The sequence below is a fragment of the Leuciscus leuciscus genome (assembly GCF_965113295.1).
Source record: "Leuciscus leuciscus genome assembly, chromosome: 7".
NCBI classification, from domain to species: Eukaryota; Metazoa; Chordata; class Actinopteri; order Cypriniformes; family Leuciscidae; genus Leuciscus; species Leuciscus leuciscus.
Genome location: NC_138731.1, coordinates 699,446 through 726,032, shown reverse-complemented (window position 1 = coordinate 726,032; position 26,587 = coordinate 699,446). Strand labels below are relative to the sequence as shown.

The 26,587-nt window shown below is 40.4% G+C and overlaps 3 protein-coding genes across 10 annotated transcripts in view; all 3 read left to right on the top strand.

Annotated features, from left to right (window-relative positions):
- LOC309502702 (protein NLRC3-like) overlaps positions 1 to 12,059 on the top strand; it is a 109,356-nt gene extending 97,297 nt beyond the window's left edge. The window contains exon 8 of the mRNA XM_082175179.1: positions 10,610 to 12,059. The gene's annotated coding sequence lies outside the window, so the exon portion shown is untranslated. The remainder of the gene's footprint in view (positions 1 to 10,609) is intronic.
- LOC309502698 (protein NLRC3-like) overlaps positions 1 to 26,587 on the top strand; it is a 98,744-nt gene that overhangs the window by 16,778 nt on the left and 55,379 nt on the right. The gene's annotated exons all lie outside the window — the stretch shown is intronic.
- LOC309502704 (glutathione hydrolase 1 proenzyme-like) overlaps positions 18,701 to 26,587 on the top strand; it is a 38,318-nt gene continuing 30,431 nt past the window's right edge. For 2 of the 7 annotated variants that reach the window (XM_082175189.1, XM_082175188.1), the window contains exons 1-2: positions 18,735 to 18,931; positions 19,103 to 19,165. In XM_082175189.1, the coding sequence (XP_082031315.1) occupies positions 19,137 to 19,165 (29 nt within the window). In that variant the 5' untranslated portion in view covers positions 18,735 to 18,931; positions 19,103 to 19,136. Of the gene's footprint in view, positions 18,932 to 19,102; positions 19,166 to 26,587 lie in introns of all 7 variants that reach the window. The other 5 variants (XM_082175195.1, XM_082175194.1, XM_082175191.1 and 2 more) reach the window with 4 other exon arrangements.

Sequence of the window (26,587 nt, the reverse complement as noted above, 5' to 3'; positions counted from 1 at the left end):
AACGTCTATACCAACGCCTCCATAGCTACAAATGTCTGTCCTGTGTGTAATCATGTGAGCAGCACTAAGAAGACAAAACATGAGACCCTAGAGTAGAGTCTAAATCCAGAGAGTAGAACCTGACGAAGGTGTGCGGTGAGGACCAGCCTGCCGCATCACAGACGTCCTGTAACGATACTCCTGATATAAGGGCCTTAGAGGCCGCCATACTCCTAGTAGAGAGCGACCGGACAGCCAAAGGAGAAGGCTGTCCAGCCGCCTCATAAGCCAGTGAGATAGTCTCAACCACCCACTTGCTCATCCTTTGCTTAGACACTGGACCTCCCTTGTTAGGGGAGCAAAAGTCACTTTTACGCCACAGGGCAGCTCTGTGGACATACGCGTCTAACGCCCGAACAGGGCAAAGCAAATTATTCGCCTCCTGGTCCGATTTCGAAAGGGAGGAGGACCTCCAAGTGCCACGAAGGAAACGAGATACCAAGGGGTCTTTCCCCACAGACATTCCACCCAAAGGACTGTGGTAAGCACCTATGGCCGCCACATAGACCTTTAAAGTGGACGGGGTCAGACCTGCAGTGAACCGTTCCTGCAGGAACTCCAGCACTGTACCAATTGGGCAGTGGACTGGGTCCAACCGACGGTCACTACACCAAGAAGTGAATACTCTCCACTTCAGGGCATAAAGTTTCCTCGTGGAGGGAGCTCTGGACTGTAGAATGGTCTCAACAACCTCGGTTGAGAGACCTGACTCTATGAGCTGGGCCCCCTCAGAGGCCAAGCCCACAGGTTCCACAGTTCTGGCCGAGGGTGAAATATCGAGCCCTCTGCCTGGGACAGAAGGTCCCTCCTGACGGGTAACTCCAGAGGATGCCCGTCGAGGAGGGACACAAGATCGGGAAACCATACTCTGCCCGGCCAGCGCGGGGCTATAAAAAGCAGGCAAACCCGGTCCCTGCGAACTCTTTCCAGAACTCCCGGGAGCAGAGCAACTGGGGGAAAGGCGTACAGACGTAGCCTCGGCCACGTCTGTACCATAGCATCCAGTCCCAGAGGAGCTGGATGCGTGAAGGAGAACCAAAGTGGACAGTGAGACGTCTCTCGAGACGCAAACAGATCCACTTATAATTTCCATATCAGCTCCACCACCTCGGGGGTGGAGCCACCATTCCCCGGGCCTCGGCCCCTGTCTCGACAGAGTGTCTGCTCCTATATTCTGGACCCCGGGGATGTAGGCTGCCTTGAGTGACAGCAACTTCCCCTGGGACCACAAGAGGATATGGCATGCCAGCGCAAACCCCCTTGATATAGGCGACTACCGACGTGTTGTCCGTATGTACTACACATGGTGTCCCCTGAGACCTGTGATAAAGCTCCTCAGAGCCCGGAAGACAGCTAACATCTCTAGGCTATAGAATGCCAGGAACGATGATGGTCTTCCCACAGACCTTGAGATGAGCGACCCTCAGGATCGCTCCCCAACCCGTGAGGGAAGCATCCGTCGTTAGCAGTTTGCGACGACAAGGAGCTCCCAGCACTGGGCCCTGGGACAGGAACCAAGGTTTCTTCCACATAACCAAGGCACGTAGGCATCACCGCGTGACCTTGATTGTGCGAAATGGGTTGCCCCTCGGGGAAAAACCCTCTGGTCCTGAGCCACCACTGCAGGGGCCTCATGTGCAGCAGTCCAAAAGGTATCCCGTTGGAAGCTGCTGCCATGAGACCCAACAGTCTCTGGAACTGTTTGACAGTGAGTAGCTGGCCTAGCTTTACACTTCTCACAGCTGCCAGGATGGAATCGAAGCGTGGCGATGACAGGCGCGCCTGCATCGACACTGAATCCCAAACCACGCCTAAAAAAGTGGTCCTCTAAAATGGAGAAAGCACACTCTTCTTGGCGTTCAGCCGTAACCCCAACTCTTTCATATGGGCGAGAACAACATCTCGATGTTGAACCGCCATCTAATGCGACTGAGCTAAAATCAACCAATCGTCGATGTAGTTCGTGATGCGAATACCCCGGAGGCGCAGAGGCGCCAGAGCTGCATCCACGCATTTGGTGAAAGTGCGGGGTGATAAAGCTAGGCCGAATGGAAGAACTCGATATTGGTATGCTTTGCCCCCGAAAGCAAACCTCAGGAACTTCCAATGACACGGACGGATGGAAATATGCGTCCTTGAGGTCTATCGTGACAAACCAGTCCTCGGACCTGATCTGTGGCACGATTTGTCTCAAGGTTAACATTTTGAACTTGAGCTGCATGTACTCGTACAGAACTCGAAGATCTAAAATGGGACGCAATCCCCCGTCCTTTTTTGGAACTATGAAGTACCGGTTGTAAAACCCGGTTTCCCTGTTGGAGGGGGGTACATATTCTATGGCCCCTTTCTCTAACAGAGTGTTTACTTCCTGTTCCATAACCAGAACCTGCTCGGGGCCCACCACTGTGGGCAGGACCCCCATAAACCGCGGTGGGCGTTAATAGAATTGTATCTAATACCCTTTTTCCACGGTCTGCAGGACCCAACGAGAAACATTTGACAGTAGCTTCCACGCTGTCAAAGATTCTACTAGAGGTACCAGTCTCTCGAGACTGGTTTCTGGATTTTGTTGCTGTTGAGTAGTCGGTTCGTCGTCCTGTAACGGCGCACCGGCAGGGAACGACCAAACAGACTGCTCCAGCACCCTCCTCAGAGGGGGCGGGCATCCCGAGGCCACTACGTTTCCGGGTGGACCTTGAGATATGTGCTCGCCGGAGACCGCTGCGCCCTGTAACACCGGAGGCGGCAGGGTTGGCAGAACGGTCCCCTGAGGGCACCGAAGAGAGACGGCACCGTATTTTTCTCCTGCTGTTGAGTAGTCGGTTCGTCGCCCTGTAACGGCGCACCGGCAGGGAACGACCAAACAGACTGCTCTAGCACCCTCCTCAGAGGGGGCGGGCATCCCGAGGCCACTACGTTTCCGGGTGGACCTTGAGATATGTGCTCGCCGGAGACCGCTGCGCCCTGTAACACCAGAGGTGGCAGGGTTGGCAGAACGGTCCCCTGAGGGCACCGAAGAGAGACGGGCACCGTGAAAAGAGGTGTTAACCGCTCTGCTTCGGGGGGACTACCCTCATTTGTCCTGAGCCCTCAGACATCAGGACTTTTTCCCAGCAGCCTTCTTGGCGGTAATAACGGTCCGCAGATCCGTTTTACCCCTCGAAGACTGCTGGGTTTGAGAGCGCCCTCCGTGTCCCCGAGATTTTTGTGGGGGAGCACGAGAGGACACACTCTGTTTTTGAGTGGCACGATGTTCAGCGCTCTTTTTAGAGGAGTGAGGCTGCTCCCGCTCAGCAGCCTCAATGAAAGAACGGCGGGGGAGAAGTTTTTGTAATGCAGCTGCCTGTTTAGCAGCTTCCTGAGATTTAGCTACCGCACTGTTTACTGCATCACCAAATAAACCAACAGTGGAAACCGGAGCATCTAAGAGAACGTGCTTTTCTTTCTCTTTTATATCGCTCAAATTGAGCCACAGATGCCTCTCAGTGGCCACCAGGGCTGCCATAGACCGCCCGATTGATTTAGCGGTCTCCTTGGTGGCCCTGAGAGACAGATCTGTGGCTCTGCGTAGTTCAGCCACTGTGTCAGGACCAATTCCCCCGCCCTCCTCTAAATCCCCCAATAATTCTGCCTGATAGGCTTGCATAATAGACATCGTATGCAGACACGCTGCAGCTTGACCAGCGGCTGCATACGATTTATGAACCAGAGATGATGTGAATTTTACTGGCTTAGAGGGAAGTGAAGGAGCTTTCAGGGAAGATGCCGTTGCTGGAGAGAGATAGCTCGCAAGCGTCTCCTCCACCTTCGGCATCTCCCCATAACCATATTCTTTATATTTGTGAATGGAAGAATAGTGGGATGTTTGTGGTGCATACACTCTGTATGAAACCGGTTTTCCCCACGATTTCGACACCTCGGTGTGGAGATCGGGGAAAAACGGAAGGCTTCTTCGCTGAGGCTGTGTACGAGATGGCAGGAAGCGTTCGTCGAGCTTACTTTTCGAACGAACGTCCTGCCTATCCTCTGGCCACTCAATAGATAGTCTGTCAACTGCTCTAGTAATAACATCGAGCAGTTCCTCAAACGCATGAGACTGAGGTGGCGAATCCTCAGACTCAGCTTCAATACTCACAACATCCAACTCCTCAGAGCTGGACAGTTGCAGTATTGGTGCCTCCATCGGGGGGGAAGAAACCGCAGCGCGTGCTTCCACACCCTGATGAGAGGCACTGGATCTATCAGAAGGATGTTGAGATAAGGCAGAGCCCGTCTCAACATCCACTGATAGATCCATTTGCGAACCCCAGGTCTGTGATTGCCGCCGTGCCTCGGCAGCGGCGGGACCCGAGCCCTGGGGAACGCGATCGGGATCGGATCACGATCGCGGGATCGCGATCGTGAACCGAGCCAAGCGGGATCGGAGCGAACGCAATGGAAGCGCGTCGCAATGCACACAGTCACCACCCTCGAGTGCTGACTGGGCATGCTCCTCACCCAAACAAACAACACAAAGAGTGTGAGTATCACCTCCCGTTAAATAACGCGGGCAGGGATGGACACACACTCTAAACTGCTGCTTGCTCGCCATACTGAATATATATATATAATATAGACAGACAACACCAAATAACAAGGACAGATTCAACACAGAGCGCAACTGAAGACTCAGAAAGCTTTCGTTTTCTGTTTCGGGCCGGCTTTTATAGCTTCCTGGTACGTGACGTCACCCGCCTCTGACGTTCCGCCACACCATTGGACTGATTTTACATGTGCTTCAAGACGTCATCACGCAAAGCGTTCCCATAGCGTCAGCTTTTCGACGCAACGGGAGTTCCCTTGAAAGGGAATCTTACTTATTAGTTTATGGTATTGTTGCATAAACTTCACATTGCAGTTGAACTGTTGCTAGATATATGGTGAATATTATACTATTTAGACCCGTGTTTCCTGTTAAATACTGTTTGTGGATATCTGCTCAAACATAGATATGTATAACCATAATGTTTAATATTTTGGAGCGCCATGGCGTTTGAATGTATCATATTTTGGAGCGCGCTGTGGGTTTTAATGTATCATATTTTGGAGCGCGATTGCGTTTGAAAGGAAAAATGCACCAAACATTAGGCTTTATGTTTTTACTATTATCTCATTTCATATCATCATAACGAATGGAAACATTTGAGGTAACATATGATAATCAATATATTTTTCTCTAGCGTAGTTGTTCTTGAAATCTTTTGGAAGATTTAATTTATTGTTATTATTATTTTATGCAGCACTGCGTAGCCTATGCCTACAAGGCACAACAAACCTGGTGTTCATTATATATTGTTGGAAACGTGTGTGTGTGTGTGTGTATTCTGTGAATTTTAAAAAGAAATTTTAACCAGAAAAATCTAAAATCTATTCCCAAAATCGTGCAGCCCTATAGTTTTTCTTGATATCAGTATGTTTACAGTTTTTTTTTTTTTTTAACAGGGCCCTGATGCAACTGAGTCCTGCTGACTTCAACATTCACATGAGTCTCTGTACATGAACATGGTAAAGTGAAAATCAAACACCTTGGAAATGAAAGGTATGTACAATGTTTTTAGGAATGGCACAAAGGTCTCTGTCTTTGGATCATTGTTTTCAATGTGCTCTTTTGTCATTTGTATTTTTGGATTGTGTTGTGTTGTAAATAAATCCAAACAATCTAAAAGCCATTCTTTTTTAAATCTCCTCATTCTTTGTGCAAGGTTGCTCTGAATGACAGGGCCTGATCGCTCCTAATAGGGCCGTTAGGGGAGTGTCTTTGTCTTTCTCAGGTGTTGAAGGCTTACATATTCATGAGATGATCACGCCTCTTCGCATATGGCTTTGTCACACAAAACACGTCTTAGAAATTTTAAATCAATATATTGTCTTATCTGAATGAGCAGTCAGGGTGATTTTCACATAGTTTTGGAGCAAATATTCTAGGCTATGTCATACAATTTTCAAAAGTCTTGTGAAGAAATAATCAGTATGGGTTTCATGGCCTTATTTCAGTGAGAATTTTTTTTTGTATTTTCACAAACCACGCATAAATGTCATTATCTCAAAACTACAAACTTTTACATACATGCTGCTGATATATTATTGTAGCAGAGTTTGTGCTGAATACAGTGTAATCACATATATATATATTCTACCAAATTGGTTCACAGTTGGAAGCATGTCAATTTTTTATTTTTTTATTTTTATTTTTTACAAATTTTGCTTGCAAATTGTATAATATCCAAGGAAAACATGTCTAGTAATTGTGCAGTTAATTCTCATACTGTATTTTCAGTTTTGGAATATGTATCCTCTCCCCAAATTTGTCAATAATAAAACACAATAAAAATTATTTAAAGAAAAGGCTTATATTTACCTTTTAAAATTTGTTTACATCTACCTTGTAAATATTTTTTTTTTTATTAAAAAGGTTACAATTACAACAACAATTGAAGTGTAATCTTTCTTTGTAAAAACTAAAGTATCCATTTTATCATACATATTTCAAAGTTAAGGATTCATTACTTCGAATATAGCCTACATTGACAAAACATACTATATTTAACATATTAGCAAAAATTGGCAAACAAAAGCTTATTTGAGGTGGCAGATATTTTACAGTAAAAATGTGTAATCTATCCAAAACTAGTCAACGAAATGTTGTCTTTCATTTGTCTGTAACATAGGTCTTTAGTTTTTATTATAAGGAATATAAATGTTAATTTGCAGTTTAATACGTTGCTTATACAAATACATTTTATTTCAACATATTTCAGTCGATTTTTACTCAGTATAGCAAAATAGTTTGCTAAAAGCAGATCATTCATTCATTCACACACGCGATTTAAATTTAAACTGTCTTTTTGCGAGCTGTGGTAAACAGCGCATCTCTGCCGTTCATTCATTCATAAACAGAAATCCGATTCACGTGAGAAGGAAAAAAACGTACTACAGTATTCCTCAGCTCGCTCCTCGATATACCCGCACTTCTGAGGTACATTTTCCATTATTATTATTCCTCACAGCGCTGCGAGACGGTGTAAACAAGTAATGATCTGAATAAACTTGTGTTTTCTCGAGCTGATATGGGGGCGTTCACAGGTTTGCGTGGATTGCCTCAATCATTTGCGTTTGAATAGCGCGTGCTCTCCGTGGGCGGGGTCACATTACATTTGAATGAGCTGTAATGAGCTCGACTGGAATCGCTCTCTTTTAATACAGATTTCACAAGATGAGAATATTAGTTTTTTATATAAATTACTTCATTTAAAAGAAGAGAATTCAAGCTTCATGCCTGTGTGTCTGTATGCCTGTTTGACTGAGTATTCGCTCAGTTATTGTTAATTTTCGGACGCGTTTCAGAATGGACTTCACTGGCAGAGAGAAGGCAGAACTCGCTTCGTGTTTATTTTTCTTTATTTGGCAAAAAGCACAACACTTTGTTTTTATTGTGAGTATACACAAAAATAATACACATTTAACAGAATCGATTGATGTATGAAACTCCTATGGAAAATCAAAGTCAACAGAGTATTTATGAGTTTCTTTTACACTGATAAAAAAAAAAGCGAGCTGGTATCGCCGGCGATACCGCCGACCTCAGGGGGTTAATTCTACGTGGCATTGATTCAACAAGGTGCTGAAAGCATTCTTTAGAAATGTTGGCCCATATTGATAGGATAGCATCTTGCAGTTGATGGAGATTTGTGGGATGCACATCCAGGGCACGAAGCTCCCGTTCCACCACATCCCAAAGATGCTCTATTGGGTTGAGATCTGGTGACTGTGAGGGCCATTTTAGTACAGTTGTAACACTCCCCTAAGAACTAAGTGGAGTTTACACTATAAAAGGAGAACAGTCGTCCCGTTGGAATAAATCAAAAATAATGGAGGAGTTTTAAACACAAAATAAGACAAATAGAATAGCAAAAAAGCCCAAAGTATATTTATAAGACAACAGTATAAACCCAGTAAACCAATTGCACACTCGTGAATAAAGGTGCGTGTGCGTGTGTGTGTGTGTGTGTGTGTGTGTGTGTGTGTACAAGTCTCTCAGTCCAGCGTGTACTATTTGCAAAGTCAGATCAGCCTCACCGGCAAGGATGGTAAATCCGTGAGCAGAATCTGTGGTGTCTCCAGCTGTTTAAAGTTCCCCGGATAAGTAATCCACACTTCAATGAAAGGATATACTCCACAAAGGATCGCAGTCGACGCTCCAAAAACAGCCAGGCAAAAAAGACAGGTAATCCACTACGATCGTGTCCGTATCGTAAATGAATGAGCGCTCTCCCGATTGCCGGTATGCCGGTCCTATATATTTAAAAACACCCTCTCAGTTCCTGTTTGGGTGACGTGTAATCACGTGACACCCCGTCTCGCCCGGAACGCATCTCGCGAGACGGGAGATGCAGCCCAACAACACAAACACATTAGGGAGAGATACAGATACAGGAGAAAGCATATAAAACAAAATGATCAACCAATCACTCTTATTAGTCGATCTACTATAAATATACTTCCCTGTATATTTGTACATAGGATGGGTACATGGTGGTCATAAAGGGATGGACATGGTCAGAAACAATGCTCAGGTAGGCCGTGGCATTTAAACGATGCCCAATTGGCACTAAGGGGCCTAAAGTGTGCCAAGAAAACATCTCCCACACCATTACACCACCACCACCAGCCTGCACAGTGGTAACAAGGCATGATGGATCCATGTTCTCATTCTGTTTACGCCAAATTCTGACTCTACCATCTCAATGTCTCAACAGAAATCGAGACTCATCAGACCAGGCAACATTTTTCCAGTCTTCAACTGTCCAATTTTGGTGAGCTCGTGCAAATTGTAGCCTCTTTTTCCTATTTGTAGTGGAGATGAGTGGTACCCGGTGGGGTCTTCTGCTGTTGTTGCCCATCCGCCTCAAGGTTGTGCGTGTTGTGGCTTCACAAATGCTTTGCTGCATACCTCGGTTGTAACGAGTGGTTATTTCAGTCAAAGTTGCTCTTCTATCAGCTTGAATCAGTCGGCCCATTCTCCTCTGACCTCTAGCATCAACAAGGCATTTTCGCCCACAGGACTGCCGCATACTGGATGTTTTTCCCTTTTCACACCATTCTTTGTAAACCCTAGAAATGGTTGTGCGTGAAAATCCCAGTAACTGAGCAGATTGTGAAATACTCAGACCGGCCCGTCTGGCACCAACAACCACGCCACGCTCAAAATTGCTTAAATCACCTTTCTTTCCCATTCTGACATTCAGTTTTTCAGGAGATTGTCTTGACCAGGACCACACCCCTAAATGCATTGAAGCAACTGCCATGTGATTGGTTGATTAGATAATTGCATTAATGAGAAATTGAACAGGTGTTCCTAATAATCCTTTAGGTGAGTGTATTGCTGAGTCCCAATTCGCATACTATCCGTCCTAAATAGTATGCGAAACTAGAATTAGTACGTCCCAAATCGTAGTATGTTGAAATGAGTATTCCAAAGATACCCGGATGGTCTACTATTTCCGGTTAGAATTCGAAGTGCAGATCAATGCACACTCTAACGGCTAATATTGCCCACAACCCATTGCGTGCGGGAGGGAGGAGCTTTGTGGTGATGGTGGTGATGATGTAGACATGGCAGTCGGATGCAGCAGCGGAGATGCGCCCTCAGTTTTTAAGTGTAAGAATTCAAATGTTTAACCCTAATTAAAGTTATATTTTATTGTCTCGTAATATTAATGGGTTTATGTTGTGCCAAAAAAGCACCGTGTTTATCTTGTAGGGTCCGATGAAGATACTGAGCGCCTCATTGCAGGCTACAAAACAATAAATAAAAAGGCTCTAGTACAGTGTCATGCAAGTGTCTTTTTTATGTATTTCTTTTGATGTTTCTGTCTGACTTATTTGTAGTAATACTGTGGCTGTACAAATGTTAACTTTATCAGTCCAACCAAAGAAACATGGTTACTACACTTTTACTATAGTAAAAGCATGGTTCATTTTCATCAGGGTATTTTTAAGTATTATATATAAGTATAAGATTAAGTATAACATACGTTAAACAATAGTTACACCATAAACTTTAAATATTTTAACTCAGAAAATAAGTAGCTTTCGTTACACACATTTGCACATGAACGTCAGAACCAGCCGCCTCACACACGACCTGCGTTTGGTTGATCTACGACGACGCCCTGCTTCACTCCTCAATTTGGTAAAACACATTGTAAATGTATTGTGGAAAAAAAGATGGGAATAGTAAATAAAATTATATTGGATATATAAGAATGAATGAAATGTCAAATGTTTTGTTAACAGTCGGTGTGCGTAACTAGGCAACCACGTTCTCGTTTACGTTGCATGACGTTATCGAAGTATGTCCCAGAACGTGCATACTCTTTTGCTACACACTCAAAAGTATGTACTTTTTCATCACAAAAAAAAGTACATACTTTTAGGTCGTAGTATAAGTAGCCGAATTGGGACTCAGCCACTGTCTCTCTCATCTAACACACCTGGTTCAGTTCTTCAGCTCATTAGTAGAGACTGAAAGGTCTGAATGGACTCTATTCACGGCCTACTGCATACGTATTCTGATAAAACCTTTGCTGTATGCAAGCTTCCGGTACTCTAAGAACGCAATAATAAGCATTTTCATAAACCGGTACAATGAGATGATATTATTCTACTTCCCTTTCAACCATTGAATATTAAAAGGACATTTTAAAAATGTAATAGCATTAACAAATTACTACAACAGACCATGAGTAACATCAAAATATTGATTATTTCTGCAGCAATATTAAGGATGTGTGAAATATCACTCTAGTAATAAATGTCTGTATATGTAACATGCGTTGCTTAAATCAAAAATGCTCATTAACTGGAACATTGAGTGATAATATTTCAAAGTGATTTCTGTTATTTTCCAGACAATAAATATTGTATTTGTCGGCTTTAGAAACATTCCAGTAAACACTGCTAATATGGATTAGAGGTGAAAAGGGGAGACAATTTCATTTGAAAGTATCCGTGTGAAAACACCTGGAAAGAGACGTGAGGATTTGGGGAGGAAAATGGGAGATTCTAGGTGCATTTCAGTGAATTATTCAGGGGCGTAGTTTGTGGGGGGGTTGGGGGGAGAAACCCCCCCCAATACTTAAATATATGCATTACAACCCCCCCAATATTTATACCATGATCACATGAAAAGGGGGCATCAGGAGGCATACCCAAACTTCAACCCCCCCAATGTTCAAACCAAATCTACGCCCTTGGAATTATTCATGGGATATGTCGTAAATTAAATTGGGAGAACAGATCACAAATGTGCAGTATTGTCTTTTTTACATTCTGTTACAGTGGAAAAAAAGAAAAAAAAAAGATTAAAAAAGATCGCTGAAAAGAGCTCTTGCAATTGATATTATTGTGATATCATGTCACATTAAAATACCAAGCATTATGTTATTCTTTTGAAGTCTGAAACTTCTTAATGCTGGCCTGCAATTTTTATCAATAAAATAGCATCACCACTGAAGAGCTCAAGGTGTTGGTAACATCACTGTTTTTGAAGCAGTTAAACTCACAGCTTCACGGTTAATAGAGAAACGTGACGCAGACTGAGGTAATTCATACATGGACAAACTATCTCTCTCTCAGGCCCGTAAATCAATACAGACATGATGTATTACACTTTTCGGTGAATAGGATATTGAACTGGAGATCTCCAAACTGCAAGCTTACTGATGTTTTCAAAAAGCCAGCGCTTTTATCCACAGTGGAGACAGAGTTGCCAGGTTGAGAAAAATAAGTAAAACACTTAGCAGATATTTCCGTATTGTGCAAGTGTGAAGCTCTGATTGGAGGATTACGTCTCTTGATATCAGTTCTGTTCCTCTGCGGGACAGATTTAACCTTCTTCTAGCCTATATATTAAATTATTTTCTCTAGTGCAAATACTTCACCAGTTACACTTTATTTTAAGGTGTCATTATTACAGTGTAATTATACATTTAAGTACTGAGTAATGATAATTAAGGGGTGGTAGTGGCGCAATGGATAAGACACATGCCTTTGGTGTGAGAGACCCGGGTTCGAATCCACTGTGAGACACCAATGTGTCCCTGAGCAAGACACTTAACCCCTAGTTGCTCCAGAGGCGTGCGACCTCTGACATATATAGCAATTGTAAGTCGCTTTGGATAGAAGCGTCAGCTAAATGAATAAATGTAAATGTAAATGTAAACTACATTATTAGGTTGAGGGTTAGTTGCATGTAATTTTGCATAAGGAAGTACCTCTTCCTGCTCAGCTACTGTTCGGACGCTCTTGCTTACTGCTCCGCGTTTTGCTCTATCGCTTTTACATTTTATCTCCTATTTTTTCTATATTTTATTTCCTTTATTTTATTTCCTTTTATCACCTAATTTTAACTTCAGCAAATCAGCACAGTGCTCATACGACAAAGTTTGGATTACTACAAAAACTGAGAATTCTTTTACCCGACCAGCTTACATACCGGGAAAGGAAAACACAACTGCCTACAAGGATAAGAGAAAATGCCTCTTCTGGAATCTACTTGCTGCACCAACTGCCACAGACTTTTACAAAGGATTGCAGTTCTAGAAACAAAGTTACTTACGGGACCACCAAACCAGACGGAGCACACAACAGAGCTTCGTCATGGACACCCTCAGCATACCGGTGAGTCCCATGAAACTAGTGCTCCTCGACAGGTAGAGAAACAAGCCAATCGACTTACTAATCGATGGCACAAACAGGGAGCTAAACCCAAAGGCACTCGAGACATCAGATTGTCACGAGCATCACATATTACCGCAGTAGCATCCTCTACCCCAGATACAGCTCTGACAAGGATTGCAAACACTGGTCTGCTACCACTGCCTATACATCTTGAGAACAGATTTGAAGTACTAATGAATGTAAATGAGGAATCCACAAATGTGATGAATGTGATCGAACACAGACTGAATCAGCCTGTAGCTAACACTGATGCTAACTGGCGCTCAAGGTCGAGCAGACAGCGGCACTCAGCTCAGAGCACAGCCGAGCCCAGGACTCTGATAGTGGGGGACTCCATAATCAGAAACATTAGCACCAGGGATACAACTACATGCTGCCTTCCACAAGCAACAACTTCTGATATAAACAGGGAACTTCAGAACATTCTGATGAAACATAAGACTGCTAATCGACTCATCATACATGTGGGGAAGAATGATATTCATAAAGAGCAGTCAGAACTCCTTAAGAAGGATTTCAATAAACTTTTTGAAACACTTAAAAGACTGAAAGTTCAAACATTCATCAGTGGACCACTACCAGCAAGAGGAACAAACAGGTTTTCACGGTTGCTTGGGCTAAATACATGGCTGCAAAAAACCTGCAATATAAAAGCAGTGAACTTCATTGACAATTTCAATCTTTTCTGGAGTCAACGACAACTGTTTCATCGGGATGGCCATCACCCAAACAAACTTGGTTCAAGAGTGTTAAAGGACAATATCTACTTCTCCCTAAATCATCCTTCTGCGGTTTGTGCCAATCCACTCAATCTGAACGGCACACACACACCTGGACACAGTATGAATGACCACGGGACTTCACTTCAGCAGCAAAATGGACATGATAACACCACTCCGCCACAACAACCTCTGCTCACGGACACAATCTCAGCTGAGCCCTGCACACAGAGCTCACCACAGACAGCCATATCAGAACTGCTTGAAGATTCAGCACCCAAGGACGACTTCCTGGAAAACAGCCAGGGAAGCCAGGACAGCATATTACAGCCTCCTATAACACCAGAGCAACAGCCCCTTTCACCAGACACTTTCTCCCTCTCCCCTGCAACGCCACTACTGTGCTTCTCACAGAAAATGGAAGAACTGGTGCATGCTGGAACCAGACTATCCCACTCTTTTGCTGCAAGCCCCCAGATACCAACTAAAAAAAGACAGGCACCACTACCACCAAAGCCTGCGGGCCCAGCTCGCCCTCCCCCTCCTCCTGTGAGAGCTCTTCGGCCTCTGCCACAACGCCAGGGCCCACACCCTCCTCCTTCTGCTCGAGGTGAACCAAAAACAACTGATACCAGCTCTCAGTGATATGTGTCGGGTCCCCGTTTTGATAACAGTAACTTTCTCAAATGTTTACAAAACAAGCGGGAACCCAGTGTGCCTGTATCTTTCTCTATTGCTGTTCTATTACATGATAGAAAGTCTAAGGCCTTCAATAGCCGTACAGCAAACCCAACTAATCTGGTGCCTATTACACGTCAAACTAATATTGCTGTGGGGAAAAGTAAGTCTGTTAAGTTAGCTCTTTTAAACATTCGCTCACTTAAAAATAAATCACTTCTAGTCAACGACTTAATAACCACAAACAACCTGGATTTTATGCTTCTAAATGAAACCTGGCTAGAAGACAGCTGCAGTGCAACAATCCTCAATGAAACATCCCCTCCTAACTTTACTTTTATGAGTGTCTGCAGAGCTGTTAAGAGAGGTGGGGGTCTAGCTGCTCTTTTTAAAGATATCTATCAATGTAAGCAAATATCATTTGGGAATTACTTGTCTTTCGAATATCTGGGTATTGTGTTAAAAGGTGCTCCACGCATTTTACTTTTCATTATTTACAGGCCTCCAAAATACTCTCCAGCCTTTGCTGAGGACTTTACAGAACTGTTATCAACAATTACCTCAGAGTTTGACTGTTTTGCCATTGCTGGAGATTTTAACATCCATATAGATAATGCAGAAAACAATATGGCCAAAGAAATCAAAACTGTTTTAAAAACTTTTGATCTGACTCAGCATGTACATGGACCCACACACAATCGTGGACACACTTTAGATTTACTTATCAGTAAGGGTCTAAACATTTCATCGATTGTTATTAAGGATGTAGCACTGTCTGATCATTTCTGTATTTTCTTTGATATATTGATCTCTCCTGCCACTGAAGCTAGATCTGTGTCTGTCAAGAAGAGATGCTTAAATGAGAACACTAGTGTCCTATTTATGAAGGCTATATCCTTAACACCAAGCATATCTGCAGACTCTGTTGATTTTCTCCTTGATTCTTTTAACTCAAAAGTTAAAGGTGTAATTGATGATATTGCTCCTGTGAAAGTCAGGAAGAAGAGTGGCAGACAAAAGGCACCTTGGAGAAACTCAACAGCAGTGCAAAATATGAAAAGACAATGCAGAAAAGCAGAGCGCATGTGGCAGAAGACAAAACTTGTAGTCCATTATAACATCTACAAAGACAGCCTTCATGCTTTCAATATGGAACTAGGCAAAGCTAGACAGACTTTCTTCTCAAATATTATAAACAGTAATTTAAACAACACACGCACTCTTTTTGCTACTGTAGAGAGACTGACAAACCCCCCAAGCCAGATTCCCAGTGAAATGCTCTCAGACAGCAAGTGCCGTGAGTTTGCTTCTTTCTTCTCTGAGAAAATCAATAATATCAGAAAGGTGATCAGCACATCCTTGACTTGCGCTGGGGTCAGACAGATCAAACCACCTGAGAAAGTAGTTACTATGTCTGATTTCAAAGAAATTGATGGCAAAATTTTGGAAGAAACCGTACAGCACCTTAAAACATCAACCTGCGCCCTTGACACACTTCCCACATCGTTTTTCAAAAGAGTGTTAAACAGTTTAGAAGCAGATCTTCTAGAAGTGGTAAATGCTTCACTTCTCTCTGGGAGTTTTCCAAACTCCCTAAAAACTGCAGTTGTCAAGCCCCTCCTGAAAAAGAGCAATCTGGATAAGACCATATTAAGGAACTATAGACCGATCTCAAATCTTCCTTTCATAGGTAAGATCATTGAAAAAGTTGTCTTCAATCAGCTGAACAAATTCTTATGCTCGAATGGATACTTTGACAATTTTCAATCTGGTTTCCGACCGCATCACAGCACAGAGACAGCGCTCATAAAGATAATAAACGATATTCGCTTAAATACTGACTCAGGCAAATTATCAGTGCTGGTACTACTCGACCTCAGTGCTGCATTTGACACTGTCGATCACAACATACTTCTGGACAGGCTGGAAAACTGGGTGGGGCTTTCTGGGATAGTCCTAAAATGGTTCAGGTCATACTTAGATGGGAGAGGTTATTATGTGAGTATAGGAGACCATAAGTCTGAGTGGACATCCATGACATGCGGAGTCCCTCAAGGCTCAATTCTTGCGCCACTCCTGTTTAACCTGTATATGCTCCCAATGAGCCAAATAATGAGAAAGAACCAAATCTCTTACCACAGCTATGCAGACGACACACAGCTGTACTTAGCCCTATCGCCTAACGATTACAGCCCCATTGACTTCCTGTGCCAATGCATTGATGAAGTCAACAGTTGGATGTGTCAAAACTTTCTTCAGTTAAACAAAGACAAAACTGAAGTCATTGCGTTTGGAAACAAAGATGAAGTTCTCAAGGTGAACGCATACCTTCACTCTAGGGGTCAAACAACCAAAAATCAAGTCAGGAATCTTGGTGTGACACTAGAGTCAGACCTTAGTTTCAGTAGTCATGTCAAAGCAATAACTAAATTAGCATACTATCATCTGAAAAATATTGCAAGAATTAGATGCTTTGTTTCCAGACAAGACTTAGAGAAACTTGTGCATGCTTTCATCACCAGCAGGGTGGATTATTGTAATGGACTCCTCACTGGCCTTCCCAAAAAGACCATAAGACAGTTGCAGCTCATACAGAACGCTGCCGCCAGGATTCTGAGCAGAACCAGAAAATATGAACATATCACACCAGTCCTCAGGTCTTTACACTGGCTCCCAGGTAAACTTAGGATTGATTTTAAAGTATTATTACTGGTATATAAATCATTCAATGGCCTAGGACCTCAATACATTGCAGATATGCTCACTGAATATAAACCCAACAGATCACTCAGATCATTAGGATCATATCAGCTAGAAATACCAAGGGTTCACTCTAAGCATGGCGAGTCTGCTTTTAGCTATTATGCCAGCCGCAGCTGGAACCAGCTTCCAGAGGAGATCAGATGTGCTCCTACTGTAGTCACATTCAAATCCAGACTCAAAACACATCTGTTTAACTATGCATTTACTGAATGAGCACTGTGCCAATGTTCGTCCGACTGTTTGTACTGTATTTTATTTTTTATTTTTCTAAACTGTTTTAATTATTCTTATTTCTTTTTATTATTTTAATTTCTTCTATGTAAAGCACTTTGAATTGCCATTGTGTATGAAATGTGCTATATAAATAAACTTGCCTTGCCTTGCCTAAGTTACTGATATTACTATGGTAAGTACATGTATGTAATAAGGACACTGTAAAATAAAGTGTTACCAAATATTCTTGAGAAATTTAAAGCACCTTGTGTTTTCTTAGTATACTCAACTAATTACATTTTACAGCGTAAATATATTGTCACATCTTTGATATATGAAAAGCACAATATATTATTTAGTATATTTTTCAGTATATTTAAACCATTTAATATATTGATCTTAAATATATCGAAATATATTTTCATTCCTTATGCTTACATTACAATATAGATGTATTAGAATGAGTACATTATTATTTATGTGCTTAAAAAACAAGAAGAAAACGATCAGAAACTGGTGGGGAGAGCCCAGTGTTAACATGAAGCCTATGCCATTACCTATGTTATACAGTGCTACAAAGGCCCTTCATAATGCAGAGGCCAAACTGCCTACAGTTACAGTAGCAATGGCCCTGTAGTGTTTAATAAACATTCTGCTGAGGTGAAATTTAGTGCAGTCCCGCATCGTGATATAGTCAAGGAGAATAAATGAATGAATGAAGTTCAGTGATGTTTCATTTTTGTTGTAAAAAAGTTAGTAATTTAGTTAATTTATATATATAGCCGCTCTGGAGAAAACCGTGATGTCATCGTCCAGCTCAGTTCAGTTCTCATATAATGGTGTCAATGCAGGCAGAGCAATACTATTGTTGAATATTAGATTAAATGTTAAATTTAATGTCCCCAAAAAAGCAAGCCAAAAGCCAATGGCAACAAAGGTGAAAAAGGTGAAAAAGGTGAAAAAGGCGAAAGTGACAGGAACCAAAACTCCATCAGTGACAGAATGGAGAAAAAAACCTTGGGAGAAGCCAGGCTCAGTCGCTCAGTTCTCCTCTGGCCAACGAGCGAACAGTGTGTGATTATGATCCAGGCATTACAGGTCAGAAGTCAGATTGGATTGGAACAATCAGAATATATAATGTATTGTGGCGGGATACGTATCGTGACTTTGTTGCCAATACACAGAGAATTTGCACACAAAGTATTTGCAGTTTAATAAATAGAAATAAATGCACTGTCTATCCTTGTCCTGACACTCTTTTGTATGTTTTTATATTAGCAACTTAGAACTTTGAGTAAAACATCCTTGAGGAATTTAAGGCAATCTTTTTCCTCATATGAAAAGTATCAGTTATGTATTACTCAATATATTGTAATATATTAAGGCAATATATTAACACAATATATTATTTAATGTATTTTTCAGTATATTTAAACCATTTAATATATTGATCATAAATATATGGAAATATCTTTTTGTTCCGAGGGCGTATACCACAGATGGACTAATGAAAATGGTATGCACAACAGGCTAGGTTTAACAGTTTGAAATAAAGCTCAACAGATCTGTGAAGGCAATAGTTTGCAGGTTTGCAGACACAAACAGGAAACAGCTAGACAGGAAGCAGCGGTCCAGCGGGTACCATGTGATTACTCAACCGTCTGTTTCTCTGACAATTATTACATCAAATCTGCTGGGCCTGCACAACTGCTCCCCTTTCAACTCCTCCTCGGACTATGGTAATATGTTATTTTTATTTAATGCGTTGAAATTGACAGAGTGAAAGAAAGTTCCATATCTTTTGAATCTTTACTATTTTTTCCAGTGAAAGTGTTAATTTGAGAAAATCTGTCTTTTTGTATGGGATATTAGCCTTGTAATTCTGAAACCAAACTGTTATTATTTTACAGTTTCTTTAAACTGGTGGACAGGGGCTATTCAATAATGGGTTGTCTCACAAGCAAGTCAAGAAGGTGATGAAGCATGTCCTTACACACACACACACACACACACTATATATATATATATATATATATATATATATATATATATATATACAGGGGTTAAAGTGGGCCGGAACGGGCCGGAACTACGTTCCGGCACCTCAGATAAATTAATAAATAAATAGATTCAAATCAAATCATTCTCATCAAATTCAATGATTCTCATCATTCATCAAATCAAAACTGAATATCACCGCCTGGCCGCGCCTTCACAAACACGCTTCCCGACGTTACGTTCTCAGTCACGGTTCTCCGGTCTGATTTGAGTGCATCTGCACCGGTTCACGCCTCCCCTCCCCGCTGAACGCCAGCGACTACTAATGCGTGATTGCACTCACGGCGGTTGAGCGCGGTAAAGTACGTTTTGGGTTCGATTTATTACTATATTATATATTAGCCTATATTTATACCTGAGAATGCTTTGACGCGTTTCCACAGCGCATGATATTTAAGGGAACGTCTGCCAATTCCACCAACTGCGTTAAACGTAGACTATAATTTGTATTATTTAAAATTACTTTTAACATTTAAAAACAGACGTTTTCAAATTCCAAAGCTTGTAGAAGGTTCCTATTCATGGGTTTCATCAGGTCCCTTTCCACAGGTGTATTAATCAAGCACAATGCAGTCTGCATTCATAATCTAGGTGCTTGATTTTATACACCTGTGGAAAGGGACCTGATGAAACCCATGAATTGGCAATACTGACTTAGGCTACAGCTTTCCTGGTAGCCTTGAGTAAATTAACTTGTCTCAGAAAATGATTCATAAAACATATAAACATCAGTTGAGCCTGTTTACTTTCTTCACTGACACAGACGAAAATGAAAAGACTATCAGTCAAAGTTCAGCTTTAGGAGGGGAAGAATTAGGGAAGAAGGAGACTGAGAGAAAAAGAAAGATGAAGATGAGGAGAGAGCAGGTATTGACAAATAATCTAATGACAAAGTTTTAAAGCTATTTCTTATCAAACTTTTTTTTGGCCTTCAAAAGCCCTAAATGGGCTTTATGCACAGCTGCACTACTTCCTGAACTTCAGCCAGCTCTTTGTTTCCTGTCTGCCATTATTGGACAAACTGATTAATCCAGGTGTGTCTGATTATTGTTACTGAGGTCAGGCACACCTGGATTAATCAGTTTGTCCAATAATGGCAGACAGGAAACAAAGAGCTGGCTGAAGTTCAGGAAGTAGTGCAGCTGTGCATAAAGCTCATTGCACATATGTTGGTCAGAGAAATCCAAATTTTCTTGGGGGAGCATGCCCCCCAACCCCCCTAACTACCGCACATTTCTGTCAGTTTTGGACTTCACATTTTTATGTTTAAATTTACATTGTGAAAAACAAGGTTGTGTTCCATATCGTGGTGTTCAGCAATTTTTACATAGTATCGTCATCATATCAGTGTAGATGTAGATGGACCAAAATAAAAACATTAAAATAAGTATTAAATAAGTATTGTGATACTTGGTGCCACAGTGACAATCTTGTCCCAAAAAGTATTGCTATTCATGGGTTTCATCCGGTCCCTTTCCACAGGTGTATAAAATCAAGCACCTAGATTATGAATGCAGACTGCATTGTGCTTGATTAATACACCTGTGGAAAGGGACCGGATGAAATCCATGAATACCACGATACTCAATATGTTGTCCCACGGCGAGTCATTTTTCCCTATTGCACCAACACAAAATTTGAGGGTTCCCCCACCTGCCAAATCCCACTTTAACCACTGTATATATATATATATATATATACTGTATATATATATATATATATATGAGAAGAGTTCAGATGCAAAATCCTCTAAGTGCCATCTGAAATTTTCTTCTAGAATGATCATTTCTATCAAGCTCATATACTTAAAGGGATAGTTCACTTTGAAATTGATTTTTGGTATGTTTTAGCTTACCTCAAGGGCATCCAAGATGTAGGTGTCTTTTTTTCCGCAGTAGTTTCAATTTTTATATTTTTAGGTCAAACCGTTCTTGTCTGTCAGTCATATAATGCAGGTCTATGGTCATTATCTCAAAGAGCAAGCACAGAGTCCAAATTAAAACAATTCACCGTCGTCCAAATTAAACAATTCCCCATCGCAAGTACACATTGATGGCCTAAGACACGAAACGAGCGGTTTGTGTGAGAAAACGAACAGTATTTATATAGTTTTTACCTCTTATACACAGCCATGTCCGAGTGATCTGATCTGACGTGTGCGCAGACTGGTGCATAGATATATACACACTACAGATGGTGGACAACCAGAATGAGACTTTTACCGCCGCCGTTCCCGCGGCGGTAAAATTGGGATGTGTATTTGCTGCCTTTTACCGCTGAGTGGCGCTGTAATCACAGACTTTGAAAAGTGTCAGTTTATTCTCTTTATGACGTAATCTGCCGCGGCAGTAATCTGAGCTGAGGTCACAGATAAATTCAAGATAAATATTGTGGTTAAACGAATTCAAATTCATTAAATTTAAACAAAGTAGACACACGTTAACATTGTGTGCCCAGTTTTTCTATAATTTAGAAAGGCTATGTCAATAGGTTACTTGTCATTTACTTCGTGTTATTTTAATGTGTTTGTAGATTTATTAACTGCAACATAACAGTGAAATAAATTAAAATAATTTACCGTAAAATTTAAACATTTTCAGGACTTGCAGTTACTAACCGATGTTAGTCGGTTTAAGCATTCTTTGTTATATTCAGAATTAAATAGGCTTACTTGTTGTTATGATTATCAATTGAATTCTTTAATAAATAATCAACCACAATGCCTATTACTGCCGCAGCAAAAATAAACCAGTCGAATTTCAAAGTGGTTCGCGAAATGACTATAGGCTATACCGGGTGGCGCAAGTGACAGGGCAAAACAGCAGCAACTGCGGCATTTTAAAAGTTTCCTATCTGTTTATAATATATATATATATATATAGGCCTATATATATATATATAGGCCTATATATATATATATATATATATATATATATATATATATATATTTCATTATTTGAACAAAAATGAGACTGATTGAATATGTAATAATATAAATCTGCTAAATTATTTTTTTGTGTGTGTGTGAATCATTCACGAGATTGAGATGACTGACAGTTATACCCGGCCATAGCAACGGAAGACATTTTTCAAAACAGATCGAACAAATCAGAAAAATACTTTCAATACAGTATTGCTTTCAATTAAAAAATAAACAATGAAATTGTAAAAGAAAATGAATTAAGTTTGAAAACCCATCGCACATTTCAAGGTATGAATAAAGTGTCGGAACAGTTTATTTATTTAAACAGGGTTGCATCGATAGTTTATTCCCTTTGTGATGCAAAATAAGAAACACAGAATCTTATTCTTGCAACATTTTAAATTTCTATTGTCAAAGAAATTGCAGCTAAATAAAAAAATTAAAACGGTACAAAACGAAAAAAGTTCAAAGCAACATAAATTAAGAACAGGCGTTTTTCTTTGCCTCTCTCGCGCTGGATATTTTTTTAGTAAGTTTGGTCTCCCTCACTGCGCGCGCGGGTCTCTCTCGAAATTAAGCATTTCAGCGTAAAAAAACACCATACAGCTGATAATACTGTATATGTCGCTGTGTGTCATCCACACAAATCACGAAGAAAAAACTGTAACAAATAGCTTTTGTTCCTTCAAAGATACAACATGCCTTGCTGAATTCACCTTACAATAAAACGAGGTGGGTCGCGAATTAAAGAGCTGCTAAATTGAAATTGTGTGTGGAAAACCTTTAAATACAATCAATAAAACTACAATATAAAATGTAATAAGATATAGGGCCTACTGTACATAGGCTATGGACTTTTGGAGATTTTGAGATTAATCCTTAGAATTTAGCCTTTGCCTGCTCATCAGGCTCAGGCTGGCTCCGACACTCTCCATATGAAAGACGGAACATTAACACCTCTGTCCTGCACCCCCACGATAAAGCAACTATTGCCCTCTCCAAACCCCCCACAGGCTAGCTGAGTTTGCAAAACAAAACAAAGAGTTTGCCACTCGTCGTGGTGTGCCAAAACACTTAATTATAAACTTCAATATTTCATTCAAAACAATCTCAAAACGCTTTGTGACATTTTGAAAAGCCGTGGATGCATTACTGCCACTGGAACCATGAACGCAACAGAATACTGGTTCTGATTTTATTGTTTGTCGTTTAAACGTCATATATAGCCTATATAGGCCTATATATTTTTATTTTTATTTTTTTTAACAGAACTGCTTTTGAAATTACGATTGGAATTATTATAGGTTACAGAAGTAAAGTCATTGTATAATATTTGTTCCTTGGTGTAAAATGGAAATGCATGGTGATTTTATTTTGTAAATAGGCTATAAGCAAAAAACTATGTTTTAGAACTATAGACAAATCTCTCTGCATCAACAATAGACTATACAATGCATTAATAGGCTAACATAAAAATATCAGTAGTCTAAGTTAGTTCGGGTTTCGAACCCGTGTCATCTAAATGATCGTAACGTAAGTTCAACCACTCTGCCACGATTCACTCGTTGCGACATGGCCTAACGTTCCAGTGTGTGTTCGCTCACACGAGCGAGAAGCGCTCTTCATTCAAAAGAACGCGCCGCCGCGTTTGTCGAACACTAATTCAACATGCTAGCATAAAACCCTGGCTTTAGAACAATGCATAGCGCCACTCGTCGTGGTGTGCCAAAAAATTTACAATACTTTAGTTTAATTTATTTCAGTGTTAATGTTTGAGTTAAAAAAATCCTCTACAGATTAAATTAACACAAAGTCGGCTATAAGAATCCTTTATAGGCTACGAAAAAAGCAAAGGGCTTACAGTCTTAACATTTAGGCTACTTTGCTTAAATTCGATACATTTATTTTCAGTAGGGCCTAATAAATTTGTAGGGATGTAATTTCAGTATGCTTTACCAACGCTATGTATTCAATTAAAGTTCCAAGAGGTCTGTCTCTATATTTCCTTCCCAGCTGACACTAATATGCTAATACTAATATCACAACTTGTGCTTGCTGCGAACGCAAGTTATTTAAGGTGTCTCAACTGTACACAGTCTACAGTGTGAATTCGTTACAAGGTTTCATTTAATTAAATTAATGTGCAGCAATTTGTACAAATAGAGTCTATAGGCCTACTATACTGTTGTAGCCATTAAATAATCTCATTTAGTATCATATTTGTTAAAATATTATAATGTTATTTTTTTCCATCTATGTTGAATATGAAAAGTGAACAGCAGGAGTAAGATAGGATGCATTATATCGAGAGATGGATATGGAGTGGGTCAGACATGATTTTGACCACTTCATTAAGTTTTGTTTTGTAGAAAACCTTTTCGTTTTCTATAAATTGTATCTTAATTTTAATCATTTTTTCATCAACCAATTGCTGGATTTAAGAGATAAGTAAGAGAAGCAAATATAACAGACACTAATCATGGAGGCGCCCGCGCGGTCACTTGCGTTGCACGTCAGCTGGAGCGCATCTCATCCTCCTAACTTAACGAAACTCAGCGTATGCCTCACACAGACATGATAAATACATCAAATACACAAAGCTTGAAATGTCTTCAAACGAAATAATTCAAAACGAAAAGAAAAAGGCTACTCTCTGATTATGTCTTTATGTGCATTTCTCTCTAGGTGCGTTCACTACAAATATGGCGATCGTCAACTTCATCTTTGCAGTCGACACTGTCAGAAAACACTAGTTTATTGATAAAAATCTATGCACGCATCACCGGATTAACAAATACACATCTTGCTTGTTGCACGCATATATTATGTCGAAAAAACGAAATATTATGTTGAAATAACATTATTATTAATAATACATCTTTTAGAATATTTGATTAAATGCTGCTTGTTCAATTTAATAAAATTAAAACTTTAATTGTGATAATTAAAATAATTGAAAATTAAATATTTAGTCGCCAAGTTTTGCTAATTTATTATATAGGCTATTATATGCATATTACCTATATTAAGTAGGTCATATTAAGACAAGGCATATATTAAGTTATTTTAGCTGTTATGAGAAAAAAAATCTAACGAAATCTAAAATCAAAAAAAAAATCTAACGCCAATTCAACATGCCAGAATAAAACCTGATTTTTGAACAATGCGTAACGCCACTCGGCCTGGTGTGCCAAAACACTACATTTTAAACTTCCATTTTTAATTCAAAACAATCTCAAAACACGTTGTGACATTTTTTTAAGCAGTAGCCTAGCCTATATAAGGGCATTGAAACCAGGATCTTAACTAAAACGCGTTCCGCGTAATCTCTCAAAAATTATGCCACACTACTCCATGTATTTTTTTTTTTTAAGGACTACTTTTGAAATCACTATAAATTACTATGCAATTGTATCGCTCACGAGAGCTCTTCATTTATCTAATTCCTCAATAGAATAGTAAAAATATTCAGCGTCATTGCTCCTAATATTGTCTCTATTTTTTACTTTTGATTCTATTTTTTCAGTTCTAAAATTGATTCTATCTTTGGTTCTATTCTGTTGTAGCCTAATAGGCCTATTTATATATATGAACAATATGCCTATTAGGCTTAGGGTTTTATATTTAACATTTTAAAATACGGCAATTGCTGCTGTTTTGCACAATGTCCCTTTGCGCCACCTGGCGGTCATTTCGGGAACGACTTTGAAATGCGACTGGTTTATTTTTGCCGCGGTGAGGCATTCTGGTTGTCCACCATCTGTAGATGTCGCCTTAAATACATTCGTTCCAATGAACTGCCGTAGACAAGGCGACATCTAGTGTGTATATATCTATGCACCAGTCTGCGCACACGTCAGATCATATCACTTGGATGCGTATAAGAGGTAAAAACGATATAAATACTGTTCGTTTTCTCACACAAACCGCTCGTTTCGTGTCTTAGGCCATCAATGTGTACTTACGATGGGGAATTGTTTAATTTGGACGACGGGGAATTGTTTTAATTTGGACTCTGTGCATGCTCTTTGAGACAGTGACCATAGACCTGCATTATATGACTGACAGACAAGAACGGTTTGACCTAAAAATATCAAAATTGAAACTACTGCGGAAAAAAAGACACCTACATCTTGGATGCCCTTGAGGTAAGCTAAAACATACCAAAAATTAATTTGCAGTAATTTCACTTAAATGACAATTAATAGGTAATTTTTATTGCCATTTAAGTGAAATTACTGAACTTAAATATACAAGCTTGATAAAAATTATCATTCAAGAAGAAAATTTCAGATGGCACTTAGAGGATTTTACATCTGAACTCTTCATATATATATTGCAATGCACTCTATGCTGGTCTTCCAAATCGATCCATCAAAAAATTACAATATATTCAAAATTCAGCCGCTCGGTT